The sequence below is a fragment of the Tupaia chinensis genome, unplaced genomic scaffold (genome assembly GCF_000334495.1).
Source record: "Tupaia chinensis unplaced genomic scaffold, TupChi_1.0 Scaffold145367_1, whole genome shotgun sequence".
NCBI lineage: Eukaryota > Metazoa > Chordata > Mammalia > Scandentia > Tupaiidae > Tupaia > Tupaia belangeri.
Genome location: NW_006205228.1, coordinates 527,492 through 548,083, shown reverse-complemented (window position 1 = coordinate 548,083; position 20,592 = coordinate 527,492). Strand labels below are relative to the sequence as shown.

The 20,592-nt window shown below is 41.7% G+C and overlaps 1 protein-coding gene across 1 annotated transcript; it reads left to right on the top strand.

The window, feature by feature from the left end:
* The first annotated feature begins 5,661 nt into the window (after window positions 1–5,661).
* LOC102478609 (disintegrin and metalloproteinase domain-containing protein 21) lies at window positions 5,662–7,855 on the top strand. The gene is made up of 2 exons (XM_027768064.1): window positions 5,662–6,249; window positions 6,285–7,855. Exons 1-2 carry the CDS (start codon window positions 5,776–5,778, stop codon window positions 7,725–7,727), a joined length of 1,917 nt encoding a protein of 638 aa, XP_027623865.1. The 5' UTR covers window positions 5,662–5,775; the 3' UTR covers window positions 7,728–7,855.
* The last annotated feature ends 12,737 nt before the right edge of the window (window positions 7,856–20,592 follow it).

Genomic DNA, 20,592 nt, shown 5'->3' with positions numbered 1-20,592 from the left:
TCAAATTATAAAAAAGTAACAAATGGAATTAATTAAATAAATATTTTTAAACACCTATACATAAGAGTTGTTAAAGCCTAGATGAGACACCAAATAGTGTAATTGAGGAAGGCATTTGAAAAAGCAAACACATGCACACAAGGAACCCACATTTGTGGGTTCTCTCAGTGCCCACAGTGCTACCATCCGTATGCTGGATCAATTCATGCAGCATTTTCTCTGGGGCTTTACTTTCTCTACACTTCTCAGAACCAATCAGACTTTTTCTACCTGTTAAATGGTAGGAGAAGTATTGTCCAACTGAATACTTTTTACTTTTTTGCATTATAATTGAGTTATATGTATGGATATGTTACATGTATCTACATGTGTAGGTACATGTGTATATTAATATGTACTGTGCTCCAAAATACTTTGAGAACCATAGTCATATTTTTTTTCATTAGATCTCCAGAAGTCATGTATGTCCTTCTTACATAAGTGAAACATTGTACTCCCTGAATAACATCCTCCCTTTATGGATTTCTCAAAATAATCATTTAATTTAGTTTTATTTATTTAATGTTTTTTATTTGACCACCAGAAAGGGACTGAGTGCGGGAGGTTGTGAAAGCAACCCACCAGGTCTAGAGTTAAACCACAGCCAGCTTCTAGGGAGTCCAGCACCCTTAACCCCCAAGCCACCTGCCAGTTCTTCCCTTACAGGTTTTAAAGGCTATTTTTCTTTTCATTTCTTCTCTGACAAAAAGCTGTCCTAAACTTTGCAGATTATCATGTATTTGTAATTTTTCCACATTATTTACTCTTTTATTCTATTATATCATGAGCAGTTTTTAAAAATGATTTTTACATTTTATATAACTTACTGACATTTTCTTTTTTGTATACTCTAGGTTCTCTTTTTCAGTTCTGTCATGGAAATTTAGGAATAGACGATTCTTGTATTTTCTCCTATTTCTCTGCCTAGTATAGCATTCAGCAAGTATATTTTATTTAAATAAGTAATTTAGGTCTTTATATTTGATTATTCTGACATACTTCTGTCATGGACTGACATCTTTTGTCAGATGTCATTCAGGGAGTGGCTTGCCATTTAATTTTTAAAAATTTATTTAATAGACTTATAAAAAATTATTGGTGCTAGGTTTATCTGCAGTGCTTCTACAAAGTTGCATCAGATAGTTTCTGGAGGTTTGTTTTTCATTGCGCCTTGGGGAAATGAGATCTTCCAGCTTCCTAGTATGACACTGTAGGGATAGAATTCTCACACAAAACATTAATAGTTTCCAAAACTCCATGGTTTCCAAAACTTATATATAGGGCTGGCAGGTGGCATGGTGGTTAAAAGTGCTGGATTCCCACATGGCCCACCGTGGGACTCACTTCCAGATTGAATCCCGGTCCTGGAGACTTGTTTTCTCACTTTCCCTTTCTTTCTCTCTCTGTCTCTGTCAAATTATAAAAAAGTAACAAATGGAATTAATTAAATAAATATTTTTAAACACCTATACATAAGAGTTGTTAAAGCCTAGATGAGACACCAAATAGTGTAATTGAGGAAGGCATTTGAAAAAGCAAACACATGCACACAAGGAACCCACATTTGTGGGTTCTCTCAGTGCCCACAGTGCTACCATCCATATGCTGGATCAATTTATGCAGCATTTTCTCTGGGGCTTTACTTTCTCTACACTTCTCAGAACCAATCAGACTTTTTCTACCTGTTAAATGGTAGGAGAAGTATTGTCCAACTGAATACTTTTTACTTTTTTGCATTATAATTGAGTTATATGTATGGATATGTTACATGTATCTACATGTGTAGGTACATGTGTATATTAATATGTACTGTGCTCCAAAATACTTTGAGATTCCCAGAAACCTATAGTGTGATATTTATCATTCATGTAGTAAGTCATTATGTTAAATAGTGTATGTCTCAGATATAGCCCACTTTTCTATTAGTTGTAAATTCTTGCAGGATCTTTAACAATGGATGATGTGAGTGTTATTGTCCATGTTTAATTGCTTCACTTGATGCCTTTCCAAATGATTATAATCTTACATTGTTAGCCTTTAAGGAAATTCATTAAGAGGATGGAAAGAAAATGTACTCTTTTTTTTTCTGGAGAGATTTTCACTATAGGGCGTGTGCGCTCGCCAGACAGAGAGAGAGAGACATAGAGACAGAAAGCGAGAAATCACCCCCCAGGGGGGATGGTCACGCCGCAATCCCTTCTCCTCCATTCTCCTCTCGGGATCTTGGGCATGCACACACATGCGCCCAGCGTGAGTTTTAAGCCACCGGGTCCGGGACGCGAACCGTGGTCGACTACGTGGGAGTCCAGCGACATAGCCATTACGCTAACTGCTGGTTCCCAAGATAATGTACTCTTAAAAGTATATATTTCTGATGATCTAATTATCTAACTGGAAAAAAAATTTATTCCAGTTTCAATTAAAAACACTGATTGGCTTTCTAATTTTTTTATTTTTTTTGTAGAGGTTTTTGCTCTAGGGCACATTTGCTCACTAAAAACACACACAGAGAGAGAGAAAGCAAGAAATTACCCCCCAGGGTCTGGCCACACTGCTGCTCTTCTCCATGCTCCTCTCTGGATCTTGTGCACGCACACACACGCAGCTGGCGTGAGTTTAAGCCACCAATTCTGGGACTCGAACCGCAGTTGACTATGTGGGAGTCCAGCAACATAGCCATTCCGCCAATTGCTGGTCCCCTGATTGGCTTTCTAAACTACTGAGCCAACTATTAACCAGAAGAACCAAAATTAATCAAAAGCAAGGAAATGTTTTGCAGAATTTCACACTGAGTCAGCCCATAATAAATCATTCAGCTATGTATCACTGGCTGGCTCAGTGTCTAAGATCACATGCAAATAGTTAATGTATGTAATTTAAGTGAATTCCATAAGATTGGTCTAAGTCAAATTACCTGTCACATGCTATTTAATAAGCAATACTATGCTCCTAAATTAAAGAGGTAAAATTTGTATGTTATGTAAGTCCAACATTAAGCATGGACTCATGCAGAACGTGGACAGCCACCTAGTTCCTCGTGAGTCCTCTTTATAGCTACCATTATTACAAACCTCTATACTCCAAGACTCATAAAACAGATGACATGGTCCACATTTTTTTAAATTCATGATAATTTGTGCAGCAGTATTAGTGTAGTGAATGGTCAAAATTTACTAAAATGTCTTATAGTAAATGTTTAGTCTTTCAACCTGATATTGAAAAGACAGTAGAAAATGCAAGTACATTTCTACTATCTAATATGCCACTTAAGTACTATAAATAGATTTTACTTATCGCCATTTTTAAGTGAGATTTTTTGCTATATGGTGTCTAAACCTGGGAATTCAACAAAGATCATAGATAGTATGATAGACCACTCCCTGCTAAATATTAATTATCACCTCTAGTAATAAAAATGACACCTACCTGCCCAGAAGTCCTTTGGGTGTAATTTTTTTCTAAAATCTTCCTCTCCTATTAAATTCTCTTTTCTACCTACTTTTAGTGTGGTTGTGGCTTTCTTTTGTGCCTAGGGACAGGTCTCTAATTTTACTGATATGGACCCAAAGGACCAAAGGTTTTACACAATGGGAGCTCAGCACTCTCCTATCCTCTAAGGGTTTACAATGAGAAGAGATTTCAGCAGGGTTCCTGGAGATTCCCTTTTGGCGGTAACACAACACCAGTTGTATTTAAAGCTTCTATATAAAGTGGGAGGAAATTTTCACATTATGAACCAATAAAACTTCCTAGAGTTTCAGGCAGTAGAAGCCACCCTCCAAAAGGTAGATGATTAACACAAAGTGTAACAAAACTGCTCAAAGAAATATCATTCACCTTTTAGTTTCCTTTTTGTTCACTTAGGAGCTTATGTTGGATTCTGAACAAAAGTAAATGATGCACCTATCTATGTCAAAAGAAAGGAACAGGTGATGTGTTTACAAAAATAACTGACAGTTTGTGTGAAAACATCCTAAATAAAGGAGGAAAAGGTTGGGTATTTCAAAGTAATATCTATATTTCTTCCAATAGGCCTCCAGGATATTATGGCTTGCTTTACTAGGCTAACAACAAATATAAATGCCTCTTTTTTGGGGGGAGAGGTTTTTGCTATAGGTCGCGTGTGCTCGCCAGAAAGACAGAGAGAGAGAGAGAGAAAGAGAAAGAGAGAAAGGAAGAAATCACACCCCAGAGGGAGGGGATGGCCATGCTGCAATCCCTTCTCTTCCATACTCCTCTCAGGATCTTGGGCATGCATGCACTCAGCATGAGTTTAAGACACCGGATCTGGGACTCAAACCATGGTCGACTACATGGGAGTCCAATGACATAGCCATCTGCTGGTCCCAATAAACACCTCCTTAAATCAGGCCATTTTGTGGACAGCTATGAACCTTCATCATCATCACACCCTGAACAAAGATGTTGATCAACTAGACTCAAATACTGTCAAATTACCTACATTGACTGAGTCTTGGTTAATTTCGTTTCACTGGTCTCATGGAATATTAGTTAAGGAGGACTTTTTTTTTTTAATATTAATCCACTTAAGTTCTTTTTAGTGCCTTTGGTGTGCTATATTCTCTAGAATCATAAACATTTGTACGCAGTCACCCATTACACTAAAGAAATCTTACTTCCGCAGGATCAGTAAGATGACAAAAAAAGAGTTGTTGAACTAGTGTGACATTGTGATTTAGGAATTGCATGCCAGAGATCAGAGAAAAGTACTGAATTTTATGATGATTGTGATTTCTATGCTGAGACCAAAAAAAGTCACTAAATAATAGAGGGCATTGCCCTACTTTTTGATCAATTTCTCAAAATGGAGAGGCTGAACAAAAGGGAGAACCGTTAAAGCATCTGGGCTTGGGAAAGCCTCTGCACCCCTGCCTTGGCTTGCAGAAGCTACCTGCAGTCTCAGTTGCTAGGCTGCTTCCTTGGTTAGTTGCTAGGTTACAATCAATCAAAGTCTCTAGGCTTTAGTTATCACAGACGCCCCGCCTTGAAAACTGTATTAGCACAGACCAACTTGAAAATGTAACCAATCCAATTGTTTCTCTACCTCAGCCTTCACTTCTGTATTTGTATGTCACTTTCCAGTTCTGGCACATTAGTAACCTGACCACGAGAGTATCTGGAGTGACCTTGGAGGCAAGTCCTGGGTCCTCTATGTGAATCATGTTTATTTTTGCTTGGATAAATGTTACTATATTAATTTGTCTGGAGTTTTTCTTTAACAACATCTCCTTTTTCTGACAGTCCATCTAGGACACCAAACTCCATGAACTTTCAAGCATCTGTAATTCTCTCCTCAAAAAACCTGTGGAGAAGATGTTCTCTTTTACTCCAGGTTTTTTTGAATCATATGTTGATTCATCATCACATTCAGAATTGCGGGGATGGGGGGGACCTTTGTCCAAAATTGCACCAAGCCACTAATTCTGAGCCCCTCTGAGAGAACATGAGTTCTCTTACAGGCATGCACTGTATTTCTCAACTCCGCCCATTTTCTTCTCTTTGTGAGGTCTCCTGCCCCAGGGGCTCCATGTCACTGGGCAGTGCCTCCCCTGATGAGCACACCATTGTTATGTAATGGTCCACTCTCCCCCTCACCTCTCAGTGAGTGCTACTCCTCAGCCTCACTCTGCTCTCCTCAAGACACCACCCTGGGAAAAGCTGATGTTTCAGGGATAGTCTTACCTGCATCCCACCTGAGTGCACTTTCTTTCTTCAATGGCTCAGTTTCCCTGGACCAAGAGCACCCTGACAGTCGCCCTTTGGCTGCCTGTGCTCTGGGCAGTCCTGTCCCCTGTTTACTGCTCTCATGCCCCACCAGGATGGCGCTTCACTTCCTCTGAAGTTGTGATTCCCAGGAAGGTGCCGCACAGGATGGGTGGAGATGAGATGCCAGACCAGCTGTCCTACAGCCTGCGCTTCGGGGGCCAAAGACACATGATTCACATGAACCTCAAGAAGAACTTGCTGCCCAGACACTTTCCTGTTATTACTGATAATGACCAGGGAGCCACGCAGGAGGACTATCCCTTTGTGCCCCAAGATTGTTACTACTACAGCTACCTGGAAGGGGTTCCTGGGTCCATAGGCACACTGGACACCTGCTACGGAGGCCTGCGTGGCATGCTGCAGGTGGATGACTTCACTTACGAAATCAAGCCACTGGAGACTTCTTCCAAATTTGAGCATGTGCTTTCTCTATTCCCTATACAGTTACTAATTCGTTAGCCGCAGCGGCTGGGAGAAATTTAACACGTATTATAGAAAATATAGTGATTATGAACAACATAGTACATACGATTTACAAACAAGCTGATTTAAATGTCTTCATACGTGTATTGTGCATATGGAATGACATGGATGCAATTGATGTTTCGTCAGGTTCATTATCTCACATTTTAAGTTATTTTAGTTTGTGGAAAAAAGACAGAGTGTTTGCAGAAATTCCACATGATACTTCAGTTCTTCTGACAGGGCATAAACTCTCAGGTAGCTTATGTACTGTCTACCATGCTGGAACATGCAATCCCAATTGGGGAGCCCTATATGTGTTTGTAGATCGGTTCCATCTATTTGTGAGTGCAACAGTTATAGCACATGCATTGGGACACAGCTTGGGCATGCAACATGACAGAGAAAGTTGTCATTGTTTTCGGAGAACCAATTGCCTCATGGCTCCCATGCCTGGACTTCTCGAAGAATGTGACTGTGGCTCTTTTAAAGAATGTGCTGATGACCAGTGCTGTGAGACCACTTGTGCCCTCAGCCTTGGTAGTATTTGTGACGTGGGATCTTGCTGCGTTAGGTGTAAATATGCTAGACCTGGAATGATCTGCAGAGACACGCTCGGTATTTGTGATCTACCGGAATACTGTGATGGGAAATCGGAACAGTGCCCAGAAGACTTGTATATACAGGATGGAACCCCATGTTCAGCAGTAGCCGTTTGTATAGCAGGAAACTGCAGTGACCGTGATATGCAGTGTCAAGCCCTTTTTGGCTACAGAGTGAAAGATGCTTCTCCAGCATGCTATAACAAATTGAATACCAAAGGTGACCGATTTGGAAACTGTGGGGTGAAGCTGCAACGAGGGGGAAGTAAGCCTTTTAAATGTGAAGAAGACGATGTTTTATGTGGATTGCTGCACTGTGACGGTATTGATCACATTCCCGGTGGAGGTGAGCACACTACGTTTCGCAGCATCCTAGTACAAGATGTTTCTGAAGTAAAGTGCTTTGGATATGATGCGCACCACGGGACAGAGTTACCAGAGATGGGCCTTGTAGTGGATGGCGCAACATGTGGACCAGGAAGATACTGTTATCGACAGAATTGCACTTTTTATGACGACTTGGGTTTTGACTGTGATGTGAAGAAATGCAATTTCAGAGGTGTGTGTAACAACAAGAAGAACTGCCATTGTGTGCGAGGTTGGAAGCCACCATTGTGTGAGGAAAGAGGATCAGGTGGTAGTGAGAATAGTGGACCTCCAGCTGACAGAGATGTGGGTATTCGAGCCAAAATACTGGTTAATGTAAACAAGTTCCTGCTTTTTCTATTGCTTCGTCTTGCTTTTTTACTGTTTGCACTACTTCTTGGTGGCCTCTTCAAAGCAAAAGAAGTTATAGAAGAAAAAATATATGAGGACGACATCAGCGGGAAGAATTAACCTGAGTCAATAGGAATGGGAGCCCAGGCATAGAAATATCATTAACACTGGAATAAATAAGCCACCATCCCTCTGACAGTTACATAACCTTTTCATGTGTTTGAAGTTTTCATCTTGAAATAAATCACTTGGCAATTTAAAAAAAATGTCTCTTGTTTTTAGATTCTCTTAACATTGCTTATCTGGTTATATTCTTAATGCTCCTATGACTGAGAGCATAATCTGTTCTAGTCATTAATAAAGACCCTGTATTGAGTTAAGATTCAGGAAAGAAGGTTTAGATGCCCATGTAGCAAGTCTTGTTTGACTAATATGCACTCGTTTAGTACTTTACGGTCTTTTCCAGTGAGCTGTAATCTTAAGTTTTAGAATTTGTCCGAAAATCGTTACTGCTACTGTTCAAAAATTATGTGAAAAAGTAGTATTTGGCAGTGATCTCCAGGAAGATACAAATACTTTTAGTGTCACCCACGTTCTGAATTTCTTCAGTGGTTCTACTGCCTGTCGTAGTGAAAGATTTCATCTCTCAGAGTTTCAGGATCCAAGTTTATATTCAGACATGAAATGGGCTTCTCCAAGGTTTGTGATGTTCAAAGGGAAGCACGTAATGAAAGACCTGGAACATTTTAGGTATGACCTCAAATAAGGAGTCGTGGGCACTGAGGTATCTATCACTCCTTAATTCCTCTGGTTGCTAAAGTCATATGATATCACATTTAGAATCCCTGGATGTGCCTAAGCACAGTCTATTGGTAAATTGCAGTGTGCACCTGACTGTTTGGTGTATGTACAGATGTAACAATTTACTTAAAGTAAATAATAAGCATGAATTTTGAAAGTACACCAAAGCAAAATCTGATAAATAATAAGGATTAATTTTCTCCTGTTTAAATGACTCAAAGCTTTTATCAAATCTCTTTCTGATAATACCAGCCTAGATCAGGGTAGCCACTAAAGGGGAGAGGAAAAATGCAGAGCTGGAGTATCCTCATGATTGTTCACTGTGACATTACATATCGTCGGTCTTAAAAATGTTTTCTTTTCAATTATCATTCTTTCCTTATTTTGAAAATATTATAATTTATATACTAGTGTACCTACTCTTTTCTTTTCTTCCTTTTCCTTTTTTTTATAGAGTTTTTTTTTTTCCTATAGAGCATATACTTTGCTGGAGAGACAGAGAGAGACAGAGAGACAGAAAGTGAGAAATCCCCCTACAGAGGTGATGGCCACGCCTCAATCCCTTCTCCTCCATTCTCCTCTTGAGATTTTGGGCATGCATTCACACATGCCCAGTGTGATATTTAAGGTGCCATGTCTGGGACTCAAACCAAGGTCAACTACGTGGAAATCTAGCATCAGAACTATTACGCTATCTACTTGTCTTCAAGTTGTTCCTACTTATGAGATGAGATGTGGTTTTTCACTATATGAATACAATGTGTAATGATCACAGGGCAGTAAACTGAGCCACCACAAAAAATGTCTTTCTGACACCTTCCAGTTGTGAACATTTGAAAATCACTCCTTTAGCTATTTTCAGTATACACACAAATGTCACTAACTATAGCTGGTCTACAATAAGGTCATATACTCACTCCACTTTTCAATGTACGGTTCGGTATCTGTTGACCACATTCTCCTAATCTTCCCCAGAATGAAGCATGAGCATCTCCTTTTTGGAACCATTTCCTCTTCCCTTTGACCTGACTCATACGTGCCTCCTAAAAATTTCTCACTGAATGCTTATCACAAGCAGATGTATATTGTCATCCTTAATTGTCTTCCTGGTAACTCACTTTTTCAACTTTTGGAAACTGCTCTCACATGACACAAGGCTGACAGTTTCTTAGGTTTACGTTTTTTTTTTTTTTTTGCCTTGGTGTGTGTGTGTGTGTGTGTGTGTGTGTGTGTGTGTTCAGAGAGGTTTTTGCTATAGGGCACGTGAACTCACCAGAAAAACAAAGAGAAACTGAGAGACAGCGAGAAATTTCCTCCCAGGGGTGATGGCCACACCACTTTCCCTTCTTCTCCATTCTCCTTTTGGAATCTTGGGCACACACATACCCACGCCCGGCATGAGTATAAGCCACCGGGTCCAGGATTCAAACATGGTCAGCTACATGGGAGTTAAGCAACATAGCCATTATGCTAACTGCTTGTCCTGCCTTTGTGGTTTTTGTCTTTATAAACTTTCCTCCCCTCTACTTTGGGGTTGTAGGATTTTGGAGTGACTTGAGTCCTCCCACAGGCACTAGCTTAATACAGGCTCCATTAATTTGGCTAAAACTGCATGTCCTCCTATTCGCATGCTGATTTGAATACAACATTTGGAGCACCCAGCGAAATGTACCTACTGGAACCTGGAGATTCATCCATGGATGGCAGCCTCGTCCTCTCAGCCAACACGTAGAGTACTCTGGGTAAGGTATCACCTGAGAAGTTTCAGGGCCCCAGAGACACCTTTCTGGGTCTTTGACAGCCAGAGATGGGACACCGACTGCTCCTTTCAACCATGGAGTTTTGTAAGAAAACCTCCGCAGTATTTTCTGTTCTTTTCTCCTCTGTTTCTCTTTACTTTTTCTGATTAAGACCAGTTGACTGGGCAGTATGAGGCTGGCGTGGGCCATGCCTCCTGAATAATAACAACTAGGCAGAATGCTTTGTGGAATTTCAGGTTCTACTGGATGCAGTTGAAAGGGCCTCTACTCAGATTCCACCAAGACGTTGCCAGAAAAGGGACGTAGGTAAAAGCCTACTAGTTGAAGTTGCTAGAGTGAGAGTTCAAATCCCTCCTAGCTCTTACGATTTCTCTCTCTTATAAGTCCTTTCTGTCTCTATCATCACTTCAAAGATTATTACTTGGTGGGAGGGAATGTTTTTAACCTCTGTGTGAATGGTGAATGAGTGACCGTGTGACTGTGTTCATGGCTCTAAGGATTTGGCTAGGGAGTCTGAGTAGGTACTCATCTCCAGTTCCGTAGTGTCCTCATACAGCTTAGGGCTGCACTGGGCATTGGGGCATTCCATGCCTCACTGTGTGTCCAGTCCTACCTTGGGGTTAGTACCAGACAACCAATGCTAAGAGGCACAAAAGTTCCTGGGAGGGACGCAGCCAGGTGGACACTTGTTTGGTCACCTCTTCAAAGGAGACACCCTTTGTCTTAAGGGCATCGTTGCAGGGAGAAAAATACAACGATACTTGATTCTCTTCTATGTTGGGAAGGGCTTTCAGCCTTTGCACATTGGGCACTTTTTTCCTGGAGCAAGTTCAGGAAACTTCCCTAAGTGATGACACAAGGAAATCTTTTCACTCATCTCTCTCTTAGGGCAGAAAATTGCCTCTGTTGTCAGCAGTCTAGGTCCAGCTGTTTAAAAAATCTACTTCTGGGGGACCAGCAGGTGGTGTGGTGGTTAAGGTGCCGGACACTCCCACGTGACCAACCACGGTCCAAGTACCGGACCTGGTAGCTTGCTTTCTCACTTTCTCTCTCTCTGGTAAAATTAAAATAAATGAATAAATAAATAAAATTAAATAAATAATTATTTTTTTTAAAAAATCTATTTCTGTATGGGTTAGGTCTCAAACACCGATTCCACTTACTATCCTTTTTTTCTTTTCTTTTTCTTTTTTTTTTTTTTAATAATAGCCCAGTCCTGTTTTATTTTTTAAATAATTTACTTAATTTTTAATTTATTCATTCATTTCATTTGACCAGAGAGAAATACACAAAGAGAGAGAGAGCGAGCGAAAGGGAAAGTGAGAAAGCAAGCTATCAGGTTCAGGATTTGAACTGTGGTTGCCCATGTGGGAGTGTCCAGCACCTTAACCACCGTGCCACCTGCTGGTCCCTAGCCCAGTCCTTTTGTCTGTCATTCAGAGAAGAATTGCCAATTTAGGGAAGATTTTGCAAGGGGACTTACTCTCTTGTTGTTAGTCCACCTACATTTCTTGCAAGCTAAATATCTCTGTCCATTCGCTGAAGGATGGTGTCATTGCTTTAGGGATCTAAAGCTAGGGTGCGCTCTTTTAAGCCCTGCCAGGAGTGTGCAAGAAAGCTGATTCCAAGGCAATTGCCATAGAGTTTAGACCGGAAACCCAGACACTCCATTCCAGCCCCTGAATTTTTTGACCTCAGAATCAGCACTCTCATCAGTCTGGCTATAGACCGTACCACCTGGGAGTGAAAAAAGCCTTCAACAAATGGAGATTTTTGCATTGGTGGTTTCACCACACACACACCCTCACACAGACAGAACTGTCCCACTTAGTGCACTCACTCACATGCAATCACAACCCTTTCCTCTAGACTGTGACGAGATCAGACAAGCCCTTAGGTGATCTTAGAGGTAACACCCATGTTCCCTCAGGTTGCATGCCCTGAACCCCTTGGCAGTGTACCTCCCATTACACGAGTCCTTCTGTTTGCCTGGTGCTGATATCAATGGCTCCTAGCAACTGGAGTAGGTTCTTAAGGTTCCCCTTAGCTTTAGCTTACTAGGAAGCATTGGGGTTTTCATTGCACTGTGGTATTTCTAACTTGCAAAAAGCCCAACATCACTTGCCTGGAGCCCACAGGCGAGGCAGGCAGAGGGCACTGGGACTCACCAAAGTGCAGAGCGAGCCGCTCACACACACTTGCACCACTTGGCTCCTCTTGCATCACTCAGCACACAGCTCTAGGCAACAGCAGTGGCCAGGGTAGGGTTGAACGAATCACCAGACTGGAAGAGTGGCAGGGAGCAGGCACATGTTCAAAAGCCATATCTACCTTCCTAAACTCTGGAGTTGTTTTAACCACAGGTGGTCAAACTAGTTTCATTAAAAGCCGGGTGAAATACATGCTCAATCACTTCAGAAAAAACCTTAGAGACAGTAGAGGACTAAGAAACAAAGTTATCAAAGAGTAAGCTAAAGATCATTTGTGAAATAGAATGACCCCTCCTTTGGAGTAGGATGGCCAGGCACTGGTCATTCTGCCATGGGCAAGTGCAGACAGTTTTTAAGGTTTTCCTGAGCATCTGAAGTGGCGGCCCAGGGCTCCCAGATTAGTTCCCATATATCACACAATAGCTTGTTCCTTTTTTTTTTTTGGAGAGGTTTTTGCTATAGGGCGCATGCGCTCGCCAGACAGACAGAGAGAGACAGAGAGACAGAAAGCAAGAAATCACACCCCAGGGGGGATGGCCATGCTGCAATCCCTTCTCCTCCATTCTCCTCTCGGGATCTTGGGCACGCACGCACACACGCCCGGCATGATTCCTAAGCCTCTGGGTCCGGGACGCGAACCATGGTCGACTACGTGGGAGTCCAGCGACATAGCCATTACGCTAACTGCTGGTTCCCGCAATGGCTGGTTCTTGAGAAAAACCTTTATCCATGGTTACAAAATTGTTCCTTAAAAACAGGAAACTGCATTCTAATAGTGGGCCCTATAGCCTCATTACAAACAAGGAATCAAAGGTCTCTGGTTTTTCATTCAACTCCAGAAGAGTCAATCCTTTTTCTTCCCCATAACCCAAACAGACAACACCCGGGGAGGGAAGATGAAGATCAGGGTGAAGGTGCAGCTGCTCCCTCGGCCCCATTCTTACCACTACGTACCTGATGCAGGTCCCAGAAGGTGGGGGACATGAGAGGAGTGGACACTACCACTCTGGGGGCACTCCTACCTCTAAGGGAGGCCCATCCAACAGAAGAGCATCCCAGGGTCGTCCTTTCTTGGTGTATGTCCCTTTCTCAATGAGTGATCTTTACCAGCAGCTCCTGGTTACTTCTTCATGTCTGAGGAGAGGGACAAAATAAGAGCAGAGACTAAAAGAGCTGCATTAGGAGTGGATGGAGATCAACAGAAAAAAAACCTAAAACAACTTTGGGACCAGCAGTTGGCGTAATGGTTACGTCGCTGGACTCCCATGTAGTTGACCGCAGTTCAAGTCCCAGACCCGGTGACCTAAATTCACTCCAGGCGTGTGTGCGTGCGTGCCCAAGATCCTGAGAGAAGAATGGAGGAGAAGGGATTGCAGCATGGCCATCCCCCCGGGGGTTGATTTATCGCTCTCTGTCTCTCTCTGTCTTTATGGCGAGCACACGCACCCTATAGCAAAAACCTCTGAAGCAAACAAACAAATAAACCTAAAACTACCTCAAGTCACAAAAAAGCAAGGCCAGGAGATTAAAAGGAAGGGGCAACAACCCTCATAAACTAAGGGACCAATGCAAACATTGTGGAAAGGACACTGGTCAAGAGATTGCCCAGAACCATGAAAGGGAAACAGAAGAAAGGAGAAGCTCCTCAGCTTAGAAGAAGTTGACCAATCTAGGCCAGGGCTCTTTCTCAGTGGACTCCCAGGAGCACATGGTCATCCCAAGGATAGGGGGTAAGCCTGTTAGTTTTCTTGTTAACACCGGCCCAGCCTACTCTATTTTAACAGAACCCATGGGTCCCATCACAAAAAAGTTTTACTAGTGTTTGAATTTCTTGTGTGGATAAGAAGATTTATTACAATTGGGAACTTCTTCTTCTTCCTCTTTTTTTTTTTTTTTTTAAGAGGTTTTTGTTATAGTGCATGTGCACCCATCTGAAAGACAAAGAGAGACAGAGAAACAGAAAGCAAGAAGTCACCTCCCAGGGGGGATGGCCACACCACAATCCCTTCTTCTCCATTCTCCTCTTGAGATCTTGGGCACACATGCACATGTGCCTGGCGTGAGTTTAAGCCACCGGGTCCAGGACTCGAACAGCAGTGGACTACATGGAAATTCAGCGACATAGCCATTAGGCCAATTGCTGGTCTCCACTATTGTGAGCTTATAATCTGAGCCTGCCTTTTAAATGTGGGTACTCCATCCTGTGAACCATGTAGTCACACCCCCAACAGGGCTGAAGTATCACCAAAACCTTACTTTATCACACCCATTTCTCTAAGTCAAAAAAGCATCTCAGGGACCAAGGAATCAATTTTTTTTTTAATGTGTTATATCTCTCATGGAAATGAAAATAAGATAACGGGCATGCTTAAAACTTAAAAACACACTACAACGTGTCGTGACCTTTCGGCCATGTCCCCATAGCACCATAGCAACTCTTTTTTTTTTTTTTTTTGCATTGGTAATTTTACTTTATTTTTTTCCCACATTTTATAGATTCACAAAATACCTTAAACTAAAAATATGAACAAAGCTAGAATCTAGTTACAAGTGCACTATAATTTTCTTCTGAAACATTTTTTAAAAATTATTTAATTTACATACATTCCCTGAGCATTGTTATAGCATACAAAATGTAATTTCCCATCCTGAATATACTGCATAGTGGCTTAATCATACATGTTATCATCAATAATTTTCCATTTCTATTTTCCCCCATTTTTGACCCTCTGCCACTTCCCACCCTCCTCCCACACTATCTCAGATGTCTACAGCAACTCTTAGTGACCCTGTTGCCCTGATTACAGCCTAACAACACTTTAGTGCTCTTCAGTTTAGTATTGAGAGACTCTGAGTTAACACTTTCTCATCCCTTGGGTGCTCAGGGCTTTCTTTTCATGGTCAGTTGCTTTGACTGATGACTTCTAGTAGGTTTTCTCAAAAGATTAAAATTTTGAACTGCTCTCAATAAGAATGTTTTGTTCTTTATTGGGAATCCGTAGAACACCCACTGGAGAGAGAGTCAGTCAAGATAATGCTGCTTTTGATGTCCACCTTGCCATCAATGAGGATCGATATTGAGCTTATGAGATGACGCTATTCCTCAAGGAAACCAAACAGTGAATTAGTAGGAGGTTGACTACAGTGGGCCCCTTCCATCCTGAAGTGTCAGCAGTTGGTCCTCAGAGCAATATGTAAGTATTGTGGTTGTGATAGTGGCTTTACCGTCGGTAGACCTTCTCTCAGCACCACAATTTGTGGGCATATAGACTGCACGATCTTTGCATGGAACTCCACATCAATATCCAGAAGGCTCTCAGGAATGACCTACAAAAGTCACCACCTGACGTGCAAGGTCAGAAACAACGCACTGAAAGGACAGAGTGCCATCATTCAGGGTGCAGTGTGTGTGTTCTGTCAGGAACTCCCATGTTATGCTGAATATCCATAGGAAGAAAAAGAGAGACAGAGAAACAGAAAGCAAGAAGTCACCTCCCAGGGGGGATGGCCACACCACAATCCCTTCTTCTCCATTCTCCTCTTGAGATCTTGGGCACACATGCACATGTGCCTGGCGTGAGTTTAAGCCACCGGGTCCAGGACTCGAACAGCAGTGGACTACATGGAAATTCAGCGACATAGCCATTAGGCCAATTGCTGGTCTCCACTATTGTGAGCTTATAATCTGAGCCTGCCTTTTAAATGTGGGTACTCCATCCTGTGAACCATGTAGTCACACCCCCAACAGGGCTGAAGTATCACCAAAACCTTACTTTATCACACCCATTTCTCTAAGTCAAAAAAGCATCTCAGGGACCAAGGAATCAATTTTTTTTTTAATGTGTTATATCTCTCATGGAAATGAAAATAAGATAACGGGCATGCTTAAAACTTAAAAACACACTACAACGTGTCGTGACCTTTCGGCCATGTCCCCATAGCACCATAGCAACTCTTTTTTTTTTTTTTTTTGCATTGGTAATTTTACTTTATTTTTTTCCCACATTTTATAGATTCACAAAATACCTTAAACTAAAAATATGAACAAAGCTAGAATCTAGTTACAAGTGCACTATAATTTTCTTCTGAAACATTTTTTAAAAATTATTTAATTTACATACATTCCCTGAGCATTGTTATAGCATACAAAATGTAATTTCCCATCCTGAATATACTGCATAGTGGCTTAATCATACATGTTATCATCAATAATTTTCCATTTCTATTTTCCCCCATTTTTGACCCTCTGCCACTTCCCACCCTCCTCCCACACTATCTCAGATGTCTACAGCAACTCTTAGTGACCCTGTTGCCCTGATTACAGCCTAACAACACTTTAGTGCTCTTCAGTTTAGTATTGAGAGACTCTGAGTTAACACTTTCTCATCCCTTGGGTGCTCAGGGCTTTCTTTTCATGGTCAGTTGCTTTGACTGATGACTTCTAGTAGGTTTTCTCAAAAGATTAAAATTTTGAACTGCTCTCAATAAGAATGTTTTGTTCTTTATTGGGAATCCGTAGAACACCCACTGGAGAGAGAGTCAGTCAAGATAATGCTGCTTTTGATGTCCACCTTGCCATCAATGAGGATCGATATTGAGCTTATGAGATGACGCTATTCCTCAAGGAAACCAAACAGTGAATTAGTAGGAGGTTGACTACAGTGGGCCCCTTCCATCCTGAAGTGTCAGCAGTTGGTCCTCAGAGCAATATGTAAGTATTGTGGTTGTGATAGTGGCTTTACCGTCGGTAGACCTTCTCTCAGCACCACAATTTGTGGGCATATAGACTGCACGATCTTTGCATGGAACCCCACATCAATATCCAGAAGGTTCTCTTCTCACAGAGTGTTTGGAATGGCCTAATAAAATCACACCTGAAGTGCAAGGTTAGAAATAACACAGTGAAAGGATAGAGTGCCATCATTCAGGGTGCAGTGTGTATATTCTGTCAGGAACTTCCATATTATGCTGAATATCCATAGGGAAAATAAGTATGAACTCTTCCAAAAGTACAAAAGATGTATATTGTGAAGAAACTGTGCAAGGATTTCAATATGTTTTTGCACCAAAATTAACTTGTGCTATAATTCCTTTCTCCATTTTCTTTGAGGTCCCCTCAGAGATGAGACCAGCAACCCAAGAAGAGAAGCTGGATGTCTCCACCTACCATCACCCTTAGCAATTGCCTGCTGGCTTTCTGGCTTCCCCTTCCTGCAACTTTGTGTTTCTCAGAATCATCGCAGGCTACAAAAAATCCACTTTGGTCAAGGCATACACCACAAGTTTCATAGGACTCAACATTACAGAACCCATCCGGAAACCTCAGATATCCCATGGTTAACAACCAGCAGGTCAGAAGTTTACAGCCTGAATAGCAGAGAGAAGTCAGCTTGCTGAGTTTCAGTAGCAGCACACAGGATTATTTTTGGAAGTTTGCCATATGAAATACCTATTGAAATGACCACTGTGAAAATAGAATATGTTTGTGATGTATATAATATATACGTATATATGTATTTATGTATAGATGTGTGTGTCTCTGTGTGTATTTTTTAAAAGTATTTTGATGCTATTACTTGGAATACATTCAGACAAACTCTCAACAATGCTGGTTCGGGTCAAGGACAGCATGTACCAAAGAACTTTCATTTCCTTGATGGAGAAGTATGTTCTGCTCCAGGTCACTTTTTTTTTTTTTTTTCATAGCACAAATGTTACAGGATTTGATTCTTTTATAGGTCCATGTTTTGTGAGTTTAAGTCAGTGTTATCCTTTTGTCTTTCTGTATTTGTTTACTTTACCAGAGGATTTTCATAAGGTACGGCATAGCTCTCTTATAATCACAGAAATGCTTTACTGGGAAACTTGTGTTTATTCCAAATCTCTGCCCAGATTGTACTAGAGAGGCAAAAAGGTTGTAGTGTTTTTAAATTCCTCCCTGCGTAGCATGATTTCAGAAAGTATGACCTTGAACTACCGTGCTCCTTTGTTTCCTTGTGGTATGTCCTGTTTGTACACCTTCTGGTGTGCTGGAAGTAAGGGCAAGAGATAGCAGACACCAGAAATAACTTATTTTAGGATGGAACAAAGAATCTACAACAGGAAATATTTTGAACAGGCTCTATTCTTTCTGAGGTCCCTTTTCAACAACTAGACTGTTCTTCCCTTCGCAAAGGCCTCCCTCACTATATGTCTCTATTTCTGTCTCTTATCACCCCACTCTTTTGCCACCTCCCTTTTATCCTGATCTCTACCATCTTCTTGGCTCCCTTGCTCCTTTCCTTCCATATGTCCAGCTCCTTCTTTTTTTTTTTTTTTTTTTTTTTTTTTTTGGAGAGGTTTTTGCTGTAGGGTGCATGCGCTTGCCAGAAAGACAGAGAGAGACCGAGAGATAGAAAGCGAGAAATCACCCCCCAGGGGGGATGACCATGCCACAATCCCTTCTCCTCCATTCTCCTCTCGGGATCTTGGGCACGCACGCACACGCACCTGGCGTGAGTTTAAGCTGCCGGGTCCAGGACTCGAACCACAGTCGACTACACGGGAGTCCAGCGACACAGCCATTACACTAACTGCTGGTCTCTGTCCAGTTCTTTCTGCTAGCTGCCCCCAGATATGCCAATGGAGTATAAATTGAAAATTTTAAAAAACTTAGTTCTGAAGTTCTCACTCAGTGTTAACTAGGTTAACACATGCATGTTGACCAGAGTTTGATGAATCTGTCTCAATCTCTGGTAACAGTTAGAAAAATGCTTTACAAGACCACTCTGATTAGGCTAAAACAGCAGCCAAGATGAGCAACCAACCTAAGTGTTCATCAGCTAATGAATGGATGAAGATGTGGTAATGTACTTGTAGGATGGCACCCTGTCCTTTGTAGCATTATCCATATGCTCGGGAAAATTATGCAAAGTGACACCAACCTGGCACTCATTGAAAAACAAATAGCATGTGTGCTTGCACATAAATGGAAGTTGAAAGATTTGACCCAAAGATGGGGAGTGAAGAAGCTGGGAAGGAGAGGCGGTGGTCTTGTTTTCAAATCAGCACGAGAATAAGGGGACATCTAGGTTTAGCCACATTAAAGGAGGCTTTATTAGATTGTGTCTATGGTAGGACTCGTCATTCCAAAATCCCACAGACCCTAAGTGGAAGGGAGGAAGGTTTACAAAGGCAAAAACTGGAAAGGCAAAGAAAAACATAAACCTAAGAAACTAAGTCATGTGAGAGCAGTTCACAAAAGCTAAAAATGCGAGTTTTCAAGAAGGACGTGTGTGTCTGCTGGAGATACGTATTCCTTGAGGAATTTGTAGTCGGCACATGTGGGTCAGGCACAGGGAAGGGGAAATGGCTTTGAAATACAGATGCTCCTGCTTCATTCCTTTTCTGCTGTCTGGGAAGTACTGATTTTACATGGCTAAGGGACTTCTTTTGAGCTAAAGGCACCGACTGCAGTGAGATTTCTCACATATAAGAGATAGGAGGACACCAGCAGGAGCTCTCCGTACCATCCTTAGTCAGGTAGACTGTGACAGCCAGACTTAGAGCAAAGCCAAAGTAATTACAATGAGAGGGTTATGATTGGGGTGTTATTTCAAATGTTCTGGGAGCATTATGAAGAGTCCATGTGTGTTTTTCCAGGAAGATGTAGCCTCAATCTTCTGCTGTGCGTAGATTGGTCAGTTTCCAGAGTGACCAAAGCAGAACTGTAGCCCTCTCAGGTCTCTGGAGTCAAACTTGCTTTCTCCAGATGGTCAAGCCTAGATTGTAAGGCGAAGGCTGGATGACCCTGGAAGGCAGACAGATACAGAAGAAGGCATCCTGCTAACAAGGCGTCAAAATGGTCTCTTAACATTTGTGGTTATGACTCACTTATTACAAAGATACTATGCCAGGGACAGGATGAGGGAAGAGTCCTGTTATCGGAGAGGCCAAAGTGATCTGTCAATGCTTGTGAGTGTGACTCAGCCCAGGCCTTATGGAGGGGATTTTGAAACTAGAAAAGAGCAGTCAGACTTCTGGTCTTAGTTCTCCCATTGGCCCACTATTATTCTTACGCTACAAAGGCTCATTCCTAGAAGTCTAGTGCCTGGGAACTAGGAAGTTTCATTCCTAGGATATATCAATCAATTATTTGTTATTCTCAGCAGTGGAGTCCTGGGGGAGGACATGTCTGGCTGGTTTAAAACCAGTTGTCTCTGGACAAGGGAAAGA

Coding starts and splice junctions, on each gene's coding strand:
- LOC102478609 (XM_027768064.1), top strand. CDS start 5,776: ATGGCTCAGTTTCCCTGGACCAAGAGCACCCTGACAGTCGCCCTTTGG. Junction 6,250..6,284: donor CTTCCAAATTTGAGCATGTG/CTTTCTCTATTC, acceptor ACTAATTCGTTA/GCCGCAGCGGCTGGGAGAAA.